Consider the following 20868-nt stretch of genomic DNA (forward strand, 5'->3'; position numbering starts at 1 on the left):
AGCCTGAAGGCATGTCCGACATCCCAGTTAACCCAGTGACAATGATTAACTAAACCTCTTTCTTCTCTTTTCAGGCAACACTGTTTCAGGAGAGACAACTCTTCTTCCTCCCATGGTTGCTACTTCAGAGTCGGTCACTGAAATCACAGCCAGCAGCTTTGTTGTCTCTTGGGTTTCTGCTTCTGACACAGTTTCTGGATTCCGTGTTGAGTATGAACTGAGTGAGGAGGGCGATGAGCCACAATATCTTGGTGAGACAGTAATTGAGTCTACTAGATACAAGCATCGCTAACAGCATTACTGTTTTCTGTGACAATCAGTAGTGAGGATCTTGCTGTCTTTTAGGATGATTCAATTAAGGTGTGGCAGTGGAGGACTCGCATAGATTACAAACTCACCTAGTTGACTGTCTTTTCTCTATCAATGGTTATAAGCTCAAGTCTAAGGAAGAGTATGAGAAGAAGGCATGTATTTAGCAGCACTCCCTCAGAGTACTCTTGCAGGATCCTGCAGAGGAAAACTCACTGAGGCAGAGGTCGTGGACTTGTAAAAACTATGTGTAGATGCATTATTTTCAGCATTTTAGTATTTACTGATGGATTTTAAACTTATCTAAACTTATTCGCTTTGACAGTGTTGTGAAGGCAGATGAGGAGAGGACCAAATCTGTTCTTTGAGTCTACCACCTGGCTAACTTCCTCATTGTTTTTTTTTTGTCCTTGCATCAAAACAGAGCAGTCTTTCCCAAATCCCCTCTTGGCCACTCATGGTCTCATGGATGTCTGTCTCAGACCACTCTGTTGTTTAGTTTGGATCAGATCTTACTAGTCTTTGATAACGTGATAACTTAGCTAAGCCAGGAAGCTGGTTAAAAGCACTGGACTTAGACCCGGGAAGTGGATTCACTTTTACTACATCTGGTATGGAGCCTCTGTCACCATACATAAATTCATCTTAATCTCTTTTTCCTAATTTCCTGTCTTAACCATTGTAATAGCAATATCTCAAGGATTTGATGTTACAGTAGCTATTAGGATGTGTGTGTGTGTGGTGGAAGAACAACGTGAGAAAAGAACAGTACTCCTCTGACCTAGTAGTTCTCCCTTGGCTGCTGCCCCCTGAACTCACACTCTTGGACACATGAGCTTACACTAGGGCTGCCAGCGCCATCACCACCTTTCTTGTCAGCACCATCCAGCTGCCCAGACAGCTGAGCATGTTGTGAAGCAGTTCCTGAGCGTATCTCTGCAGGCAGAGGCCTTCAGGCAAATGGAAGCACTTCCTGGTTTCCCTTCAGATGCTCTCCACATAACTTCCCTGCTGTGAACTGAGGCCACAGTGCAGAGCAACTGTTTTACTGCAGGAAGACTGATTCAGCCCAGATTAGAACAGAATTCTCCATTTCATTTGGTAAGAAAGCAACAAGGCAGAATTTCTAAGGCAGTTTTTATTTCCCGCCTCTTTTAGATCTTCCAAGCACAGCCACTTCTGTCAACATCCCTGACTTGCTTCCTGGTCGCAAGTATATTGTTAATGTTTATCAGATCTCTGAAGAAGGCGAGCAGAATCTGATCCTGTCTACTTCACAGACGACAGGTATGTGTGGGTGGGTGTTGCTGCACTTTGGAAGCTGTTTTTATTGTTTGCTCTGGACATGTGGTACCTTGCATCCTCACGCTTTCTGTCTTCCAATGTTGTTCTTCTGAACAGCTCCCGATGCACCTCCTGAGCACAGCGTGGAAAGCGTTGATGACACATCAATTGTCATTAGCTGGAGCAGACCACAGGCTCCAATCACAGGTCTGTCTAGTTGGAGTGCACCTATTTCACAGTGCTGATAGAATCTGAAATCTAAGTAGAAAGGAGAATGAAGTATAACTCTGAAACAACAGGTTAGTGCCTTCTGCCTAGGCTCAGAGGCCAGCTAGAAGGCACACAGAAAGCTTATCTTTTGTGTTGCTGCATGTACAGCTGAAGGAGTCTAGCTTTATGAACTCAGCAATTCAGGAGACTGAATGCAAAATGATTCCTCCTGGATTTGTGTTGGTAAGAAAAATCAAGCCCCATGACCTTCTCTGTACCTGTCATCCAGACCATGCCATTACAAACATGAACAGTATGGACCCTAAATCCACATGGCAGAGTTCTGAATTTTGATACAGGTCAGGTGATGCTGTGTAGGTCATTATGAACACACGATTTGTAGGTGGAATTCAGCAAAAACAAGCCACAGGTGCTACTGAAGTTCAGGACTGGCTTTGTGAAACCTCAGTAAAGACAGTTGTTTAGTTCTCCTATCATTTCTTGTGCGGGCTTACTGATTGTGCCTGACGATTGTACGTATACCTCTTTTTTTTTTTTTTTTAGGCTACAGAATTGTCTACACACCCTCTGTGGAAGGCAGCAGCACAGAACTCAACCTGCCTGATACTGCTACCTCTGTAACACTCAGTGACTTGATGCCAGGTGTTCAGTACAACATCAGCATCTATGCAGTGGAGGAACATCAGGAGAGTACTCCTGTCTTCATCCAGCAGGAAACCACAGGTGTCCCACGCACAGGTAGTGGCCGGAAGATCAGTCAGTACCTAACCCAAACAGCAATGCAAACTCTTATTGCTCTAACTAAATGAGTGTTGCCACTCAATCCTTAGACTTCTAATTTTGCTTTGGTCGTTGTTGTTGTGTTGGTTTTTAACTGTCAATGTGAGACACTGAAGTTCTGCGGTAAAAAGTCGTACTTATGAATTGGCACAGTCAAGCCACTACTCTGCATTAGTATTGTTACAATTCTTCAAGATCAGGCTGCAGGCAGGTCAGAAGGTTAGTCTTGCATTGTGTCTGTGGAAAAGAGAGATCAGTTTTTCCTAAGTTGTCTTACGGGGATTCTGCTGAGGGATCTGAGGAGCCTGGTAAATCATTTTGCCTCAGTACTTGACCTACAGATGTTTAAGGTTATGTACTCAGACACAACAACACAAATCAAAATAGTTCACCTGACTTCTCCATCACCCTTCCAGTCTTGACTGTTATTTTCCATTGCATCCTGTGGAGATTGCTCAGCGTTGGTTGATGTGCCAAAATAACACCGTACAATCTAAAATTGAGGGACCCACATTAAAAAAACAAAATAGTGGTTTCAGAGTTTAACTATCAGTTGGGTTGAATAGCCAAACCAAACGAAAGGACAGTGAAAAAACTGGGATCTGATGTGGTAACAGTGGAATGTGATGGTCCTGCAAGTTGCAAGCATATGTGTTGGCAAATAGGAGTTTACCAGGGAGGAACTCAGCTCAATGACTTTATTGTTTGGCATGTGTATCTTCTCAAAATGTGTTGGTTAACCTTAGGGCGGTATCACTCCTAATCTAAAGAAACTTAATTTGAACATAGGGATTTAAGGGTGCAGTACTGTTGGCCAGCGCAGAGGGAACCGGATTTTGTCTTTGACTACAGTAAGGCCAGATCTGCCCCTGCACTTGTTTAATTATAGGAGAGAGATTTTTAAGTTAATTGTAGACTTTAAAAACACGCCGTGGATTTTCAAAACCCTCTCCTAATTTTTAAAAGGAGGATCTTGTTTCCAAATTCTGGAGATGGTTTGTTGTTGTTGTTCTTGTTAGTTTTTTGTTTTTCAAGCTTCTGGTTCTGCACATACTTGACACTCTAGCACATTATATGTGGGTTTTGGTTCTTTTGATGACAGCAAGATACTTTCTGTGACTGAAGATGTGAAGTAGTTAAAGCTATGTAGTGACATTTTGAATTGTCTGCTTGAATGTTGTCTGGGAACGTGTGTGTATATGCTCAGAGTAGGGTTACCATGACATCTTCTGTTTGGTAAATATTCTTGGGCTATCCATTGTTCAGTCAAAATTCACTTCTTTTCCCACATGACCCCATAGTTTCTTCTACTGTTTGCTAAGGATTCCCTCTGACACTGTTCTGCCTCTTTCTCTTCAGATGAAGTCCCTTCGCCCAGAGATCTGCAGTTTGTGGAGGTTTCTGATGTCAAGGTCACCATCATGTGGACCCCACCCCAGAGCCAAGTGTCTGGCTATCGGGTGGAAGCAATCCCTGTCAATCGCCCTGGCCAGCACGGCCAGAGATTGCCCATTACCAGAAGCTCTTTTGCTGAAGTTGTTGACCTGCTCCCAGGAACGACCTATCTCTTTAAGATCTTTGCCGTGAGCCATGGCAGGGAGAGCAAACCTTTGACTGGAGAGCAAACCACCAGTAAGTACCTTTCCTTGGTGCTTTTCTCAGCCTTTTGAGGTGCTTATTCCTCTGCTGCTTAGGCAAATGTATAAACAGAGCACTTAAATTGCAACAGTTTGTAGCCCAGGAGGTATCCCGTAACTAGGATGATGGGGCAGGGAATTCATTCAGTCAAACAATGATCTCTTCAGCAGATTTATCCTCCTCCAGGGCTTTCCAGTGGGAGTTTAACTCTCATGGCACTTTTAAATAATTTTGTATGGCTGGAATTCAACTTTTTTATTACTGGCTGAGAATTGATGGGCCCTGCAGTTCTTTTACTGTGCAGATCACAGCGTGTGATTTTTTGGAGGATACCTTAGGGCAGATTTCAGCATGACATAGGAGCCTTGCTGAGATAGCTCTGAAAAATCCCTCTCTCCTTTCTGACAGCTGCATACCTATTTGGCTCCACTGTGTTTGGAAGGAATTCTTCATGCACATGTGAGGGCAGGCCTTGTCATTAAAAGGACTGGATCTTAGCTTTGCCAGGTCAGGTCTGGCTTTCCACAGCCTGTCTCACCACCCCAGATATTTCACTGTCATCCCAGTGAAACCCAGCAAACTGGCTTACGAGGGTCTTAACAGGCAGCTCAGACAGAACCTGGGACCTGGTTTATTTGAACAAATCCTGTTTACTGGGCAGTGTAAGGGATGACTAGGTGATCATGCTGTTCTCCAGCTGGGTCACATTATTCCAAGAACCAAAATTCAGCTATGCACACCAGCTGCTGTTCTGACACTTTCTGGTAAATGAGAGCAGCTTTTGAGAATCTAGCCTGATGCCTATAAAGATGGAAAGGAAGGAAAGGAAATGAAGTTATCTGAATATAGTTATACTTCTGGGGAAATATCATTTACTTACATCCATAAAGTTAGGAACCATGAATAGTGCCTCTCGCTCTTACCATCTCCCTTAGCTATGCAGGAAGAATAGAATCCTTGTTTGTCCTTTGATGTAGGTACTTGATTGTAGTGTCACACAGATGTTGGGATCAGCCTTTCTCCTCTTTAAAGCAAGTCTTTCAAAAGCAAGGATACAACTTAGGACTCTGAGCTCTCTTGTAAGCATGTAGAATCACAGAATCACCAAGGTTGGAAGAGACCTCCAAGATCATCCTGTCCAACCATCCACATATCACCAATATTTCCCACTAAACCAAGTCCCTCAGTATGACATCTAACCATTGCAGAACAAGAAGAGCTCAATTCCCATTTAGATCTGTGAGCTTTTTGTGGTTGTTTTCAGGAGCTTTGTCTAGGTGTAGAGCCTCTGTTAGAGGTGTACATCAGAGCACAGACATGAGATTCAGCACAGGGCTAGTAACACGTCTGGAATCCTTTTCTGTAGGCCATGATCATCTGCTTAACTGTTTTGCCTAAACCATATTTCAGAAAGTATTCATGTAAATTGCATCCTGTAATCGTGAGTCCTGGGAAACAGAAATCATTGGGAGTTCCCAAGGAAAACCCTGCAGCAAAAGTCTCTTCCCACGGTGAAAATGTGATTCTCTTCTTGGCCTTCTGTTAAAGAGCAGCCTACAAACAAACTGAAGTGTGTGTGTGGCTTTTTATCTTCCCCTTTTTCTTTAATATGGGAAAAGGAAGTGGTAGAAGCCTAACAGAGCTGGCAAATTAAACTGTGCAGAAAGGATCTGAGTGTGGACGACAAATGGATAAAGAGACTGTCCCTGTCAGATAGGGCAGAACACAGATCTAGATACCAAGAAGAGATAAGGCTGAATCTCCACTTGTTGGTTGGAGATAGCTCCAGGGAGGATCACACTCATTCTTTGTCCCTTAGAAATATTTTCCCCATCTTTGGTAGTGGTGGAAGAAGGGAGTCTTGGCTTCCTTTTCCCTCCTTCTTCAAGAAGCCCCTCACTGGGGGGCCCCTCACTGCAAGAAAGACATTGAGGCCCTGGAGCGTGTTCAGAGGAGGGTGATGAAGCTGGTGAGGGGCCCAGAGCACAGGCCTTATGAGGAGCGGCTGAGGGAGCTGGGATTGTTCAGTCTGGAGAAGAGGAGGCTCAGGGGAGACCTTATTGCTCTCTATAACTACCTGAAGGGAGGTTGTAGTGAGCTGGGAGTCGGCCTCTTCTCTCTTGTAACTAGTGACAGGACAAGGGTGAAATGGCCTCAAGTTGCGCCGGGGAGATTTAGGCTGGACATTAGGAAATACTACTTTTCTGAGAGAGTGGTTGGGTGCTGGAATGGGCTGCCCAGGGAGGTGGTTGAGTCACCGTCCCTGGGGGTGTTCAATAAACATTTAGATATAGTGTTGAGAGACATGGTTTAATGGGGTTATTGGTGGTAGGTGGATGGTTGGACTGGATGATCTTGTAGGTCTTTTCCAACCTAGCTAATTCTATGATTCTATGATTCATAGAAAAAAAGAAAAAACAAGCAGGTAGAGAAACAAAGAGGCAAAAACTGCTTTTCACTGAATCAACAGGAAGGTGATGAAAACATTAATTTTGTCACAAAAATGTTGTTTATGTGGGGGCCGGTGGGGGGAAAACTTTTGCCATCAAAAAAGAGCACTGATGAAACCTCTCTTTACTGGTCTCAGTTTCAACATGGGACTTGAAAAAGTGGGGAAGCTTGTTGCGTAGCTCCTCATAACTCTTTGCCACATTGCCTGCTGTGGGAGTGAATTGCTTAAGTATGATTCCTTCTCTGAGTCTCATTCTGTCCCAAGAGCTGCTCAGCCCGAGGTAGGGACATCTTTGCTGCTCACTGGGGACTCTCGTGCAGTGCTTAAGAAGCTTTGACACTCCAGGCTTGTTTATGTAGTTCTCTGGGTTAGCAGTCTCAGCAGCTTCCCAGAGGTAATGATAAAATAGGGGAGGAAGCCTGATAAGAGCCATTGCACAAGCCCCATGGGAGCGATGAGCATGCTTAAAATTGTTGTAATGTCAGTTCCACGGTGTGATTAGTTTTAAGGAGATCTAGGAACTGGTTTTCTCCAGAAAGTTGCTGACTTGATGATTTTGTCATTAAAATGACAAGGTGGGGGTGTTGCTTTGTTTTGAGAAGAGGTTTTGAGCAGGGCAGGGAGTAGGACTGGGCAAAGATTTGAAAGCATAAATCTTTTTGATCAAAAAAAAAAACCTAAAGTTAGGTTTCTGTGATAATGCTGGTGTTTCTAAATTGAGCTGATTTTTAAAAAATGCTCAGCATTCATGAGAAATGATTGAAATTCCTGAGAGCTGTTGGGTTCTTCTGTCTTGCCTCAGCTGTGAGCCTGGCGTCCCTCATGGGATGGCATGAATGGCAGCAGCCCAAATCATGGCAGCCAGAAGCAGGATAGGTGCGGGTTACTGGATGGCATCGAGACATGGATATAGTTGTCACTTCTAGTTCCAGCTCCCTCCTTCTCTCTTCCTTGCTGCAACACATGCCCTAAGTGAGAATTACAGGCTCAACAGCTTCACTTTACACTGAAGCTTTAATGCAAGGTCATGAATGTGCTTTGGAAGTAGGGGATGAAGTAGGGGTTAAGCTGATGCATGTTGTGCTTTTTCCTCCCCAGAGCTTGATGCCCCCACCAACCTGAGGTTCATCAATACCACGGAGCATTCTGTGCTGGTGTTGTGGACGCGGCCCCGTGCTGTGATCTCAGGATACCGGCTAACTGCAGGTCCCACGAGAGGAGGTCAGCCACGGACATACAATGTGGGCCCTTCTGCCACTAAGTACCTCCTCAGGAACCTGCAGCCTGGCACTGAGTACACGGTGTACCTCGTGGCAGTTAAAGAAGACTTGCAAAGTGCCAGAGAGACTGGAGTCTTCACAACTTGTAAGTATAATGGGCACATACTCCTCTTCACTAATGCCCTGGCCCTTCTTCAAAACTGTAGGCTTGTGTTGGAAGTGGCTGTTGTGAACTGGTTTACAGAAGAACTCTTTTGAAGTAGCATTCCAGCAGAACTGCTTGGGAAGTATTCCCTGTTCTTCTCAGTGAACAATTTGGCAGTAAAAGAGTTATTTGCATCAAAAAGCTTCCAGTAAAATCTATTCCAGCACAAGTGGAAACTTATTATTGGTACCTCAGTTAACTGAATGACAAAGGAACTTAATTTTAAATGCTTTTTCCAGTTGTTTGGTTTTGGCATGACTAATCAAGGAGAGCAAAGAGCTCCCTTAAAATGGGTAAGGAATAATTAGTCTGTGATTTGTATAAAGCTGAAGGCAGTCATTTATCAGGCCCAACGATATTGTCTAAAGGCAGTTACAGAAGATAACATAAAGAATGTATGCTATTGATATATAGATATTTCATTGCAGTCACTTACATTTGTGCTGTGTGTGTGGAAGAAATACTTAGCAGATGTTGGGTGTTGAGGCAGTTCTATAGGAACTCACATGCGCTTATAGAATGAACAAGTACATTTACTTTTAAGTAATGGAGAAGTACTCAAACAAACTAACAAAATTCAGTCATCCAAGCCCAGAACCACATCCTCTTTTCAAAAGGGAGTGTGGTTTCTTTTTTAACAATGTGAAGTTAAAACAAGGGTTTAAACTTATCACCCCAGCAACACTGTTGACCTTGGCAATGTGTTTTTTGCTGACAGGCAGCTTTATCTATAAATATTCTCAATTACATTGTCTATCTTAGATGAACACTAGCTTTGAGTCCTAGCTGATGTGAATGAAACCACTCCAGTTTGAGACTATTGATGAATAAACAAAGTCTCTTCATTATTAATGAAGTCAATTCAGATTAAACTCAGTGGAGTTATTTAGACTGATTCTGAGATGCACAGAAGCTTTGGCTTCTGCGTGATGCTCCTGACAGATATCAATGAGACCACTGAGTCCTCAGATTGTCGTTGAGTTCCCTTTTACTCTGCTGACTTCAAAAGGGTTGAAGATATTGGTGAGGGATGAGAAAGTCCTTGCTGGGACAGCTGGATGACAGACAAGGGTGTAGTGTTCTGCTGATTGAACGACATATGGTGGCTGAAGGGAAAAGACTGCTTTCTGAAGAACGCATCAGGTATCATGCCAAAAACAGTATTTGCCAAGTTGGGGGTCAATGGATAGAGGACTTATTTACGAGAGGTCATCTCTCAGATCCCTCCCAAACCACTGGCTTTTCAGAAGTAATACAGTTCAGTGTCTTATTACATAGATTTTGCTATTTGGACTGCTGTAGGTCAGGTTTTCCAACTATTCATCACTGCAGCAGCTAGATTTCAACTCTTAATTCTCTTCACAGATCAGCCCGTTGGCTCTGTTCCTCCTTTTAACACAGAAGTGACTGAGACTTCTATTGTCATCACTTGGACGCCTGCCCCAAGGATTGGTTTCAAGGTAGGAGAAACCAAAGTGCCATGTTTCTTTTCCTCTTTCTTCATTGTGATTGGGAGGACCAATTACGGGTGATAACTACAGACTACAGTGAAGATAGCAAAAAGGAAAGAAATGCAAAAAAACATGCTATTTGCAGGGGGCAGATATAAATCATTGAGGCTGAAACAAATGTGTTCTCTAGGTTTCAGGTCAAGTTCAGCAGTAGGACATGTTATTTCCAGGTCTCACAGTCTGTTAGGGCTGTTTCTCTACAGTCTGTGTGCCGGTGGGTCCATGAAGGCCTATACAGCTCAGGTTTGCACATAGGGTGCAAAAACTCAGCTTGACCTCTGGCTATCTAAAGCAGGTTGCAGGATTGAGGGCTGGTGTGGAGCATACAGACCCATGGTACTCCTATTGGATGACAAGACAAAATGCTGATCGTTCAGTGGGACAGGAGTACTTGAGACTGAAAAGGAAACTTTGCTGCTTCTCTGTAGCTTGGTGTGCGTCCAAGCCAAGGTGGAGAGGCTCCCCGTGAGGTCATCTCTGATTCTGGCAGCATCGTGATATCTGGCCTGACCCCTGGTGTGGAGTATACCTACAGCCTCACAGTCCTGATGGATGGCCAGGAGAGAGAGACCCCAATCATCAGGAGAGTGACTACACGTATGACACGTTTGCTTTTCCGCAGCTATTTCTTCTTCCACTTGCTTCTTTTGCGCTCCTCAGATGAATGGCTGTCTTCTGGGAGTCAGTTGTGGGTTTTTTGATGCACAGGAGATTGTAGCACTAACTCATAGAGTCACAACTTCAGGAGAAGTTTTAGCTAATTCTGAAGGGTGAGAATAGAATCTGGGAAGAAGGGATGCTGAAGGAGCTAGCATGCTTCTCGAAGCCAGAAATCACTAATTTATCCGAATGCTTACAGCACTGTCTCCACCAACAAACCTGCGCCTGGAGCCCAATCCTGATACTGGGATCCTGATAGTCTCCTGGGATAGAAGCACAACTCCAGGTAACTATATGACCTCATGCTGATCTTGAAACCTCTGTTGTACCTGAATGATAACATTTATTCTGCAGTGCCTTGCAGTTCTCTAAGGAGACATTGTTAGGGAGCTTGGTACAGTCATTTAAGGGAAAAAAAAAAAAGTGGGTTATATTCAGAGATATAATTCACAGTTAAGTATAGGTTTCAGTAGGACTTTTCATGACTTGCATTCTATATAAAATGGTATTTTGGAGTATAAATGCATTTAAATGTTTCAGCTGTTTTAGGGATTTGAAGAATTTTGTCAAATATCCCGACTGGTGTGAAAACAGGAAAGCAAACTAGACCTAAAAAAAATACTTCAGACAGTGAAGAATGAGTTCATGTTGCTGAGAGTATGCATGGGATTTCTGAAAGCATTCAAGATGAATTCTTTTCCCACAGAAACTGATGGGACCTGTACAGTTGTCTTCCATAAAATAAGGGTTGAAAGGCTTTTGAAAACTCCACTCTCGGATGTATCTCTTCTTGATGTGTCATGAGATTTTCAGCTTGGGAAGGTCTCAGAGGGAACTGAAATAATGCTGGATACCTGTATTACAGGCATCAGTGGCTACCGAGTGACCACTGCTCCTACGGATGGGCAGCAGGGCTCTACCTTGGAGGAAGTAGTAGGTGCAGATCAGACCTCCTGCACCTTTGAAAACCTAAACCCTGGTGTGGAGTACAATGTCAGTGTTTACGCAGTCAAAGATGACCAGGAGAGCATCCCCATCTCCAAAACCATCACGCAAGGTAATGAAAGCATTTTTAACCACTCAAAGTTAAACTGAGCCAGAGAGCTCTACATTGCGGGACTCCAACTAGTATCATGGCATAGGGCAGTAGCAGAAATTTAATGCCGATCTCCCCAGATGGTTTCATTTCATTTTTCTTTGTGAGGGCTTTGTTTGTGTGTTTTTGTTTCTGTTCAGCCCTGCAGTGATGCCAGCTACTGTGTTTGCTTGCTCTTATAACACTGCTTTAAAATGTCTGTTCTTCACTGAAGTACTGTATGCAATCTGGACGTGAACTAATACTGCGATACTGCATAATTAAAGCAGTGATTGCTTTAGCCCTTTGCCATCTTCTGGTGCAAGAAAGAGCTAAGAATGTATGTCTCTGGCTTTCAGCACTCTTTAAAGGTGATATGGTACATGTATTCTGTGTGGATTAACGATGATTTTACAGAAAATAGGCATTTTTGGCATTTGTCCTGTAAAACAAGGGTTTTTTTTCCCAGCAGAACATTAAAATAGAATGTAACCCCTGTTATGGCGTAGGCCAATTTAGTCCCTTCAGATAGGTTGATGTTTTCATGATCCCAATGATAAGTCAGACTTCTCATTCAAATGAGACAAAATATCTAGGTCAATCACTAATATTTCAGAGGAGCTTGTTTTGTTTATACTTTAATAGACTTTATTGTCTTGTTTTTACCTGGAAAAAAAATTGGGTATGCTTTATGTTTCAATTTTCCTCAGAAAAGGATGGTTCTTTGTCTCATCATTGTTCAAAGTAAACTGGATGCAAGTTAAGTGCCCAGCCTGTTGCAGGCCTTTTTGGAAATAGTATGTATGAAGTGCATTGTCCTGGGGGATCTGGATCTGAGTTTCAGCTTCTGTCTGCTCAGAAAGGCAGCTGAAGACTGCTTGGAAGGGTACAATCTAAAAAGCAAAACATACCCTCGCCCCCCAAAATTCTCCTTCTGCCCCTAAACTCTGAGAGAATTTTTCATATCACCACAATTGCTTCTACAGTTCTGTCGATGTTAATAGTGATGAACACTGCTTTTTTCTCCCTTGTCTGTCTTTTGCCTCTGTGTGTCTTTGCCCTTCCTGTTTGCTCCTTAACTCATTAGAGGTGCCCCAACTCACTGACCTAAGCTTTGTTGACATAACTGACTCGAGCATCGGCCTGAGGTGGACCCCGTTAAATGCCTCCACCATTATTGGGTACCGCATCACAGTAGTTGCAGCAGGAGAAAGTGTCCCTATTTTTGAAGATTTTGTGGACTCCTCAGTAGGATACTACACAGTGACAGGCTTGGAGCCGGGCATTGATTACGACATCAGTGTAATCACACTCATTAATGGCGGAGAGAGCGCCCCTACCACTCTGACACAGCAAACGGGTGAATTTTGAAAATTTCTGTGTTTTGTGACATGGACGGTGTTTCATGCTGTCACTAGCTGTTGGGACGATGGGGCTTTGTCCAAAGAGGAACCGAGCTGTTCACTGAGGGAAAGACAAAAGGCAGGCAGACCCAGCTCAACTCCTTTTTCTAAATGGCTGCTGGGATGGATATGCACTGATCAGCTTTCTGATTTGAATGGCTGCAGACTTGCCAGGCTCAGTCACATTCTGCTATTCAGATTTCTGGCATCCAGTTGGAATTGAGAGCGTGAAACACGAGATATATATTGATGGGACTTTTAAGCTGCGCTTCCCTAAAATGTAATTGCCAAAGGGTGGAGCAGTTCAGCAAGCACCCTCCTGTTTATCCCTAGCCTTGGTAGCTATTTGAGCTTCCAGCAGCTTGTTTCAGTGGCGGCCCCACTCTTTACACAATGCCCTAAAGGATGCAGGTGAAACACCGCTCCCTGAGTACATGCCATTGACAGCCATGTCACACCGTCAAGGGTCTCTGTAGTGCATGGGCAGAAGGCGAGCTGGAAACTGGTTCTTGCATGAAATCCTATTGTGTTTGAAAATCCTGAGGCTGTAAATACTTCAACACAAATAGAAGTAGTGTCATAGGAAATTAGTGGTATACCCTCTTTTCTCCTGTGTGTGCATGTATGAATTCTAGATGAGATGACTTTTCCATCTGTAAGCTGCTGTATGGCAACTTTAAACCTTTCCTGGCTCCACATCTGTAATATGAAATCCAGCTGCAAGAAGCACGTTACTGAAACGTGCTATCTTGTTTTCAAATTAGTCCCACGAGGTATATTTAAAGTATTGGGAAATGCCAAGAGGCTAAAGGAGCCTGACAGCAGTACAGGCATACTTTTCTCTTAACTGTAGTGGAACCAACTGTAGTTGAGAAGTCCTTTTGCATGGGTCTGACACAGTAGTTCATTATGCATGAGATACTTTCTCTGGTTTCCTTGTCTTGCTCATCTTTTACATACCGTAGAAGATTAAGATCTATTTGTTCTTTGCTGTGCAGCCGTGCCTCCTCCCACTGATCTCCGCTTCACTAATGTGGGGCCTGATACCATGAGAGTGACATGGACTGCACCGACTTCCATTGTGCTGAGCAGTTTCTTGGTGCGCTACTCACCTGTGAAGAAGGAGGAGGACGTTGCAGAGCTGACGATTTCACCCTCAGACAACATGGTGGTCTTAACAAGTAAGAGGGTTACATTCAGAAGACAAATATAAGAGACCGCTTATCTGTAGAAATGGCATAGGAGGAGGCAAAAGAAACTGTTTGCTCCGAGTAAAACTGGCCAGACTCTCAGCTGATTTAAACAGATGTCAGAGTAGCCTCATGCAGACTTAGAGCAAATGAATTTTGGCCACCAGCTTTAAACAAGTTAAAACCAAACCAGAGGAGAGTTTTCCCGTTAGTCCAAGGACGGTGATGAATCAGAGCATGGGGCAATTGCTTTGATTTACAGCCTGGTTAGGTATTAAGAGTAAATACCTATTACTCTCCTGGTTTGCCAAAGATGTCAAGGGCTTGTAGTGCAGGGGGCCCAGCGGGATGATCAGAATGTGCAAAAGGTCATTGCTCCTTGGTCTTTGTGTGTCAGAAAATAAATACTTTTGGGGACTTTACAGAACATGGTAAAAAAAAATCCTGGCTGGTTTTAAAAAAGTGGGCATTGGTTTTTTTGCTGGTGCAAAAGCTGTGCTTTATTTGAACTTTTTCCCCATCCTGCAACCAGGTTTGCTGAGTGAAAGACAATACCTTCTTTCAGAATACAGGACTAGACCTGAAGCTCGTGTGTGTTTAAAATAGCTGTGTTGGAAATCCTTGGCTGCATTCCAGTTTGTATCAGCTAGAACTTTGCTGTGGCACGTGACTAGATAGCTAGAAAGGGCCCTGATGAAAACTCATTGCTTCTAGCCAGTCCCCATGAAAAGATAACAACATTTTTAGTAACCGTCATGCCACAAAAAACCTGATTTAAGTTTATCCTGGAGGCTCAAATCTTCCACCAGATAAAAATATGAATACCTCCTTTAAGAAACACTGCTTAAAACTGCACTGGTTTGTTAAGTGACTTCTAACCATTAGTAAAGAAGTATGTCTAAATCCCTTTACTTCAACTCTACAGATCTGCTCCCTGGTACTGAATATCTGGTGAGAGTCTACAGTGTTTCTGAGCAACATGAGAGTGCACCTTTGTCTGGAATCCAGAAAACAGGTACTAGACAAAGCCTGATACACACATATAATTAGTGTCGTCCATCAAGTGTCTGTTCACTTTATCTTGCTGCGCTTGCTTGTCTGTGGTCATCTTGTTAACAGATCATCAGCTATATATTGAAGAGCAATGCAGATCCATATCCTGGGAAACACTAGGAAGTCTAACATCTCATGTCTGAGAGCCAGATCTGCTGGTTATAAATAAAGCGTTGTAGGCTCTAATGTGAATGTACCAATCGTTTGTGCCTGGCAGTGAGTTTAGGCAGAGCCTATTGCATCTATCACTGAGCCTCTCTTCTTTTCTAACTGTAAAAGAGCTTGCTGGTCATGTGTGTTGTCTGTGTAAGAGCAAATACTAAAACATACCAGACTGCTCATGTAGAGAAGACTTCAGATATTGACCAAACTTGCCATATGCTCTTTCCTGTGACTGCATTCCAGCACTTGTTCATCTTGCTTTGATCATGAAACATGCATGTGTTTACCCTGATGGCTGAATAACATTTGGCTTAATATGTGGCAGTGTCATGGTACTGCAAGTGACGATGATGATGAGCAGTAAGTAGTTCAGCAGAGCTCTCTGATCTCTTTGAAACACTTAGGGCTCGATTCCCCTACTGGCCTTGACTTCTCGGATATTACTGCTAACTCCTTCACCGTCCACTGGATCGCTCCTCGTGCCACCATTACGGGCTATAAAATTCGTCATCACCCAGAGCACGGTGTTGGCAGGCCCAAGGAGGATCGTGTGCCCCCCTCGCGGAACTCCATCACCCTCACCAACTTGCTCCCAGGGACCGAGTACGTGGTCAGCATCATTGCCATCAACGGCAGGGAGGAGAGCGTGCCCTTGGTTGGCCAGCAAACAACAGGTAAGCCTTGAGGGATGGGTCAGCTGACTAAAAGTTACCGTGAGGATTTTGGTGTCCTCTGATGGATAATAAACCATTGCCAGCTGGTGAAACTGTGCTCATGAGTAAAGGCTCTGTGGTACTTAGGTAGGGCATTAACTGCATTTAAAATGTCATTTCTGTTTTTCTAGTGTCGGATGTTCCAAGGGACCTGGAAGTCAACCCCACCAGCCCAACCAGCCTCGAGATCTCCTGGGATGCTCCTGCAGTGACTGTCAGATACTACCGGATCACTTATGGTGAAACAGGTGAGGGCAGGTGGCCGTGGCAATTGCAGACCAGCAGCTCTAGGTTGAGGCCGCTGGAAAGCTACAACAAATAGCAAGGGCAAATTTGACTGCAGCAGACAAAAAAATTCTCTCTTATCGCTGAGATACTTGCATCATGTCTAGAGAATATTGTCAAATATAGGGTTTATTTTTACAGGATAGCAAATGACCTTTATCTCCCTCTGAAAAAAAAAGAGCATCTGGAGCACTGCAGTCATCTTAGAGGTGGTTCTGTGTGCATATTTCTTTTTTCCTTGGGTTGGACTGAAAAAGAATTTGACCCAAAATTCACTGAAATCAACAATATCCTGTCTTCAGTTGGATGCGTATAGGATTGCCCTGTACTTTTGTAACGATGTAAACATATATTTGAAGAGATCCATCGCATCTCTTTTTCCACCCTACCCTTTTCAGGTGGAAGTAGCCCTGTGCAGGAGTTTACAGTGCCGGGCACCATGTCTCGTGCTACCATCACTGGCCTCAAACCTGGCGTGGACTACACCATTACTGTATATGCTGTAACTGGTCGTGGAGACAGCCCTGCTAGCAGCAAACCAGTTACTGTCACCTATAGAACAGGTGAGATCTCTTTATACAACAAAAAAGCACACACCAAAAAAACCCCACAACAGCTTTGCTTTGACTAACCCCCATAAAGCTGCGTTAATGAACCCTGGTTTCTTTTCAAAGTCATGGGCTTGTGTTTTCAGCTCATCATTTGCAGCGGAGCTGCATGTTGTGGCCCAGCACGATAATGACATGATGCAGAAGGGGATCATGGACTTGGACTTCTGGAGGAGGGAGACCAAATGGAGTCCAGATGGGGATGCAAGCAATATGTAACCGCTCACTGTGGAGCTGAGCTCTCAGATCAGGAGTGCCTGTTGGCTTGGCTTAGCTCTGGTGCTTCTGATGCCCTGTGATTCCAGTGAGCCCTGCATTTCTTACTCCAGGGCCCTCTTCTCACTCCTGATTTGCACCTAGCCTAATCCTATTGCTACTGTAGGTGCAGATGAAGGCATCCAGTAAGCTTTAATACCTCAGAAATCCTTGAGGAACCTTGATATGAGGTCAGTCACCACCCATGTAGTGTGGATAAGGCCTTTTTGCTCTGTGTTGGCATGAGGGATAAATAAATAGCAGTTTGTGTTTTCTGTTCTAAGAAACACAGTCTAGAAAAGGAAAAGCAGAACACAATTCAGCTAGGAGGTAACTATGGGTGGAGGATTTGCTGTAGCAATGTACTCAAAACCTATTTTTCTTGCCCAGAAATAGACACACCATCCCAGATGCAAGTTACTGATGTCCAGGACAACAGCATCAGCATCAGATGGCTCCCTTCATCATCCCCAGTCACAGGGTATCGGGTGACAGCTGTCCCCAAGAAAGGACATGGGCCCACGAAAACTAAGAATGTCCCCCCAGGTAAGAGTACACAAAATCTTTCAGCAGATCTGTAAAGAACGCAAGACTTGGCCACTACAGTCAGCGCTATCAGGCACCGGACATATACTCTAAACCAGACTTATCCTGCTTGAACCTTTGTTGCTTTCCTGCTAACTTCAGCTGGGTCTCATAGAGGGGAAGCTAGGTCACATTTTTTCCCTGAAAACTTTACACTTGCCGCTCTGCTGCAGAGGTTTGTTCTTGGCAACCTCAGTATCCCCGGGAAGCACCTGGATTTCAGGGGAATGCTACTGGATTTTCTAGCAACTGGAAAAACTTCATCCAAAATCCTTCTCAGGGTTATATTATGGGGCCTTTACTCATAGCGCGTGTTTGAGTCCATGCTCCAGGCTTGGCCTCATGTAAAGAGGGCCAGGCAGCTCTCAGGCTGCTCTCAGGAAAACGCTGGATTTTATGAGATTGGCAGAGATTAGCTCTCAGGGATGCTTGTGATGCATCTGGTCAGTCCTACTCCAGAAAATAGTGAAAACAGCTCTGCTTTTGCTTTTTCTACAGTGTTACTCTGCCCTTTTAGCCGTGGGGCCTTTGAGCAGGAGCAAATTGCAGGTGTCTTGTCTTGTTCTGCTGGAGAGCCGTACTGCAAGAAGTTAAACCTGCGTCAAACTTACCTCATTTTAATGAAGTTCAGTCATGGAATGGCCAGTACAGACCCTTCATTCACAAGTGCTTAGAGGCCAATGCTCTGCAGCTTTGTGTGGATGCAAAAGGACTAACATTGTTCTTTTCTGCCAGATCAAACACAAGTCACTATTGAAGGCCTGCAGCCCACGGTTGAGTATTTGGTTAGTGTCTACGCTCAGAATCAGAATGGAGAGAGCCTCCCCTTGGTTGAGACAGCTGTCACCAGTATGTATTTCACTTGGCGGTAACACAACAAATGTTATCTTTTGATGTCTGAATTTACTGAGCAGTGTCACATCTCCAGTGAAACCAAGTGGCAGGTCCCCAGTTCCCAGGAGGATGCAAGGTGGTCTGCCCCGTGTTAAGTACCACGCATCTAATAGCAGATGCTGGCAGAAATGCAGTCCTTCTCTCCATCCCACGAAATGCTGCGCTTCTGATTTTCTTTCACTAAAGCTGCAGAATCTTTTGGGGCTTTGTTTGCCTTCAGCCAATCAGCGGGAAAAATGTGCAAAGATTTCTTTTACGGAGCTAGGTGGCAAAGGTGATTGCTGTTAAGGGACTGGGCTGGGCTTGGAAGCATTTGCCTCCAATGTAAATCTCTATGTCTCTAGGGTAGGGATTTCCACGTCCATTATTCCTTTGCTCAGGCTTGTATTCAAAACCACAGCTCAACCCCAAATAGTTACTTAACTGTCCTAAAGACAGCAGACACTTCTCTGAAACTTTTCAGAGGTGGGAAAAGAGCTCACATCAATTTCAAGCTAAAAAGTTCCTGGAAAAACATCATCTTTGCCAACTAGAAAATGTAAAAAAATTCAGAACTAACGTAACATGGCAAATGAAAAAATTGGAATCCTGTAGGAAAGTGTAATTTAGGTCTGACGTAAAAAATGATTTTCCAGATCTTTCCATTATGTTTAACAAATGGGTATAGCTCTGGAGTAGATTTCTGTGGAGCAAGGCTCTCTTACTTCGCAGTCTAGCACTGAGCTCTGATCTTAATAGGAAAAGCCAATGAACTGGTCTTGTTGGGAAGGGTGCGTATCACATGGTTGCACCTGTGGACATTCCCTGTGCACGCAATGCAAAGCTGAGAAGTTTGCTTTTTTGTTTTTAATGGATTTTAAAATATAATTTACTGGGTAATTAGCTTTTTTGATTAAGTGTGTTAATTGGATATTAATTTATGAAATAAAATAGTGGGACTGATTCTCCTCGGACTGGTGCTTTGCACAGCAGCTTAAAATAATGAAAAGCAAATACAGCACGAATCCAAACTTTCCCAGCTGGGTGGGTTGTCTGGCTGCCTCAAACATGAGGTACTGCTTAGTGGCTCTGGTGGAAACAGGTCTAATGGCCATACATTTTTTTCTCTTCTTGATCACTTTCAGCTAGCTTAATGCTGCTGGAGTTGTCTAAAAGGGGTAGATCCAGGTACAGAATGTGTCTTGGCTGCTTTGGAAGTGGTGATACAAGTTCTCATGGTTTCAACAAAGCTGAGACTGTCATCCTGCTGTCTGGCACCAGCAAACTGTCAGCCTTGCTCTGCACAGCTGCAAGCACATGTGCAAGGTGCAGCACAGAGGAGAATCAAGTGCCCTCTGCCCTGTGCAAAACTGAAAACTGCTTTGCATGTAATAGAGATGCTTTTTGTTTTCCTCACCCACGACCTGCTTTTTATCACTTAACCTCTTACCATTAATTTGCCTAACAGACATTGACCGCCCTAAAGGACTAACATTCACAGAGGTGGATGTTGATTCCATCAAAATTGCTTGGGAAAGCCCACAGGGGCAAGTCACCAGGTACAGGGTGACCTACTCAAGCCCTGAGGATGGAATCCATGAGCTATTGCCGGCCCCAGGTGGCGAAGAAGACACTGCTGAGCTGCATGGCCTCAGGCCAGGTTCTGAGTACACTATCAATATCGTTGCCATATACGATGACATGGAGAGCCTGCCCCTCACTGGGACCCAGTCCACAGGTACACCTTTAACTACACTGCCCAGCGGGCCACAGCAGCAGTGGCTTCTGCCCTGTTGGGTAGAGCGTGTGGCTGCGCAGCTGGTGCTCTGTGTTGGGGAAGCAGCCAAGGGGATGTGATTGCTCCTGAGAGGTGGCTTACTTGGTGCTGGCTGCCTGCAGAGTCAGTCTGTGTGTGCTCTAGGGAAGGCAGAGAGGCTACTCCACTCCAAGGTCTCACAGAGCCTCTGGATCCTTCACTGGCACCGCCCTAAGGACCTCAGCCCATGTGGATGTCCACATCACCTCTGCAAGAGAAGGGCTTGCATTCCTTTATGTGCCAGTCTGGTCTAACTCTATGTAGAACATGTTTAAAAAAAGGAAAAGGAAGCTATTCCTTGAGATAAAGTGACACCCAGCAATAAGGAATTCATTTTAAAGCTTGCAGCACTGCCTGTCACGTCTTGCTAGCACCTCTGTAATAAACGTCTCCCATTTACTTGTGGGTGAAAAGTTGGCACTAATAATTCCAGGGGTGTAATGAAGACAGTGTTACCCAGTGTACAGATTTCGCTTCAGTTTAGTACAGCAGTGCTGTAAGGATTGAAACAGCCAGCTGACTACCCACCAGAAATGCAAGTAGGGTCATTTTTAAAGCCC

At 44.2% G+C, this 20868-nt stretch overlaps 1 protein-coding gene and 1 long non-coding RNA gene across 5 annotated transcripts in view; one reads left to right on the top strand and one right to left on the bottom strand.

Annotated features, from left to right (window-relative positions):
- FN1 (fibronectin 1) overlaps positions 1–20868 on the top strand; it is a 49854-nt gene that overhangs the window by 18009 nt on the left and 10977 nt on the right. Inside the window, exons 15-33 of one of the 4 annotated variants that reach the window (XM_021399202.1) lie at positions 75–251; positions 1468–1596; positions 1711–1800; positions 2368–2562; positions 3964–4236; positions 7793–8059; positions 9485–9579; positions 10059–10227; positions 10490–10576; positions 11156–11347; positions 12453–12725; positions 13767–13949; positions 14884–14973; positions 15578–15847; positions 16018–16134; positions 16570–16734; positions 17425–17580; positions 18355–18468; positions 19961–20230. In XM_021399202.1, the coding sequence (XP_021254877.1) occupies positions 75–251; positions 1468–1596; positions 1711–1800; positions 2368–2562; positions 3964–4236; positions 7793–8059; positions 9485–9579; positions 10059–10227; positions 10490–10576; positions 11156–11347; positions 12453–12725; positions 13767–13949; positions 14884–14973; positions 15578–15847; positions 16018–16134; positions 16570–16734; positions 17425–17580; positions 18355–18468; positions 19961–20230 (3312 nt within the window). The remainder of the gene's footprint in view (positions 1–74; positions 252–1467; positions 1597–1710; positions 1801–2367; positions 2563–3963; positions 4237–7792; positions 8060–9484; positions 9580–10058; positions 10228–10489; positions 10577–11155; positions 11348–12452; positions 12726–13766; positions 13950–14883; positions 14974–15577; positions 15848–16017; positions 16135–16569; positions 16735–17424; positions 17581–18354; positions 18469–19960; positions 20231–20868) is intronic. The other 3 variants (XM_021399204.1, XM_021399205.1, XM_021399206.1) reach the window with 3 other exon arrangements.
- LOC110399843 lies at positions 1768–5853 on the bottom strand. Its single transcript, XR_002439438.1, has 3 exons — positions 5123–5853; positions 2997–3097; positions 1768–1851 (listed from the first exon to the last, which is right to left on the bottom strand). It is a non-coding gene; the product is annotated as an uncharacterized LOC110399843 (long non-coding RNA).

The sequence above is a fragment of the Numida meleagris genome, chromosome 5 (assembly GCF_002078875.1).
Source record: "Numida meleagris isolate 19003 breed g44 Domestic line chromosome 5, NumMel1.0, whole genome shotgun sequence".
Taxonomy (NCBI): Eukaryota; Metazoa; Chordata; class Aves; order Galliformes; family Numididae; genus Numida; species Numida meleagris.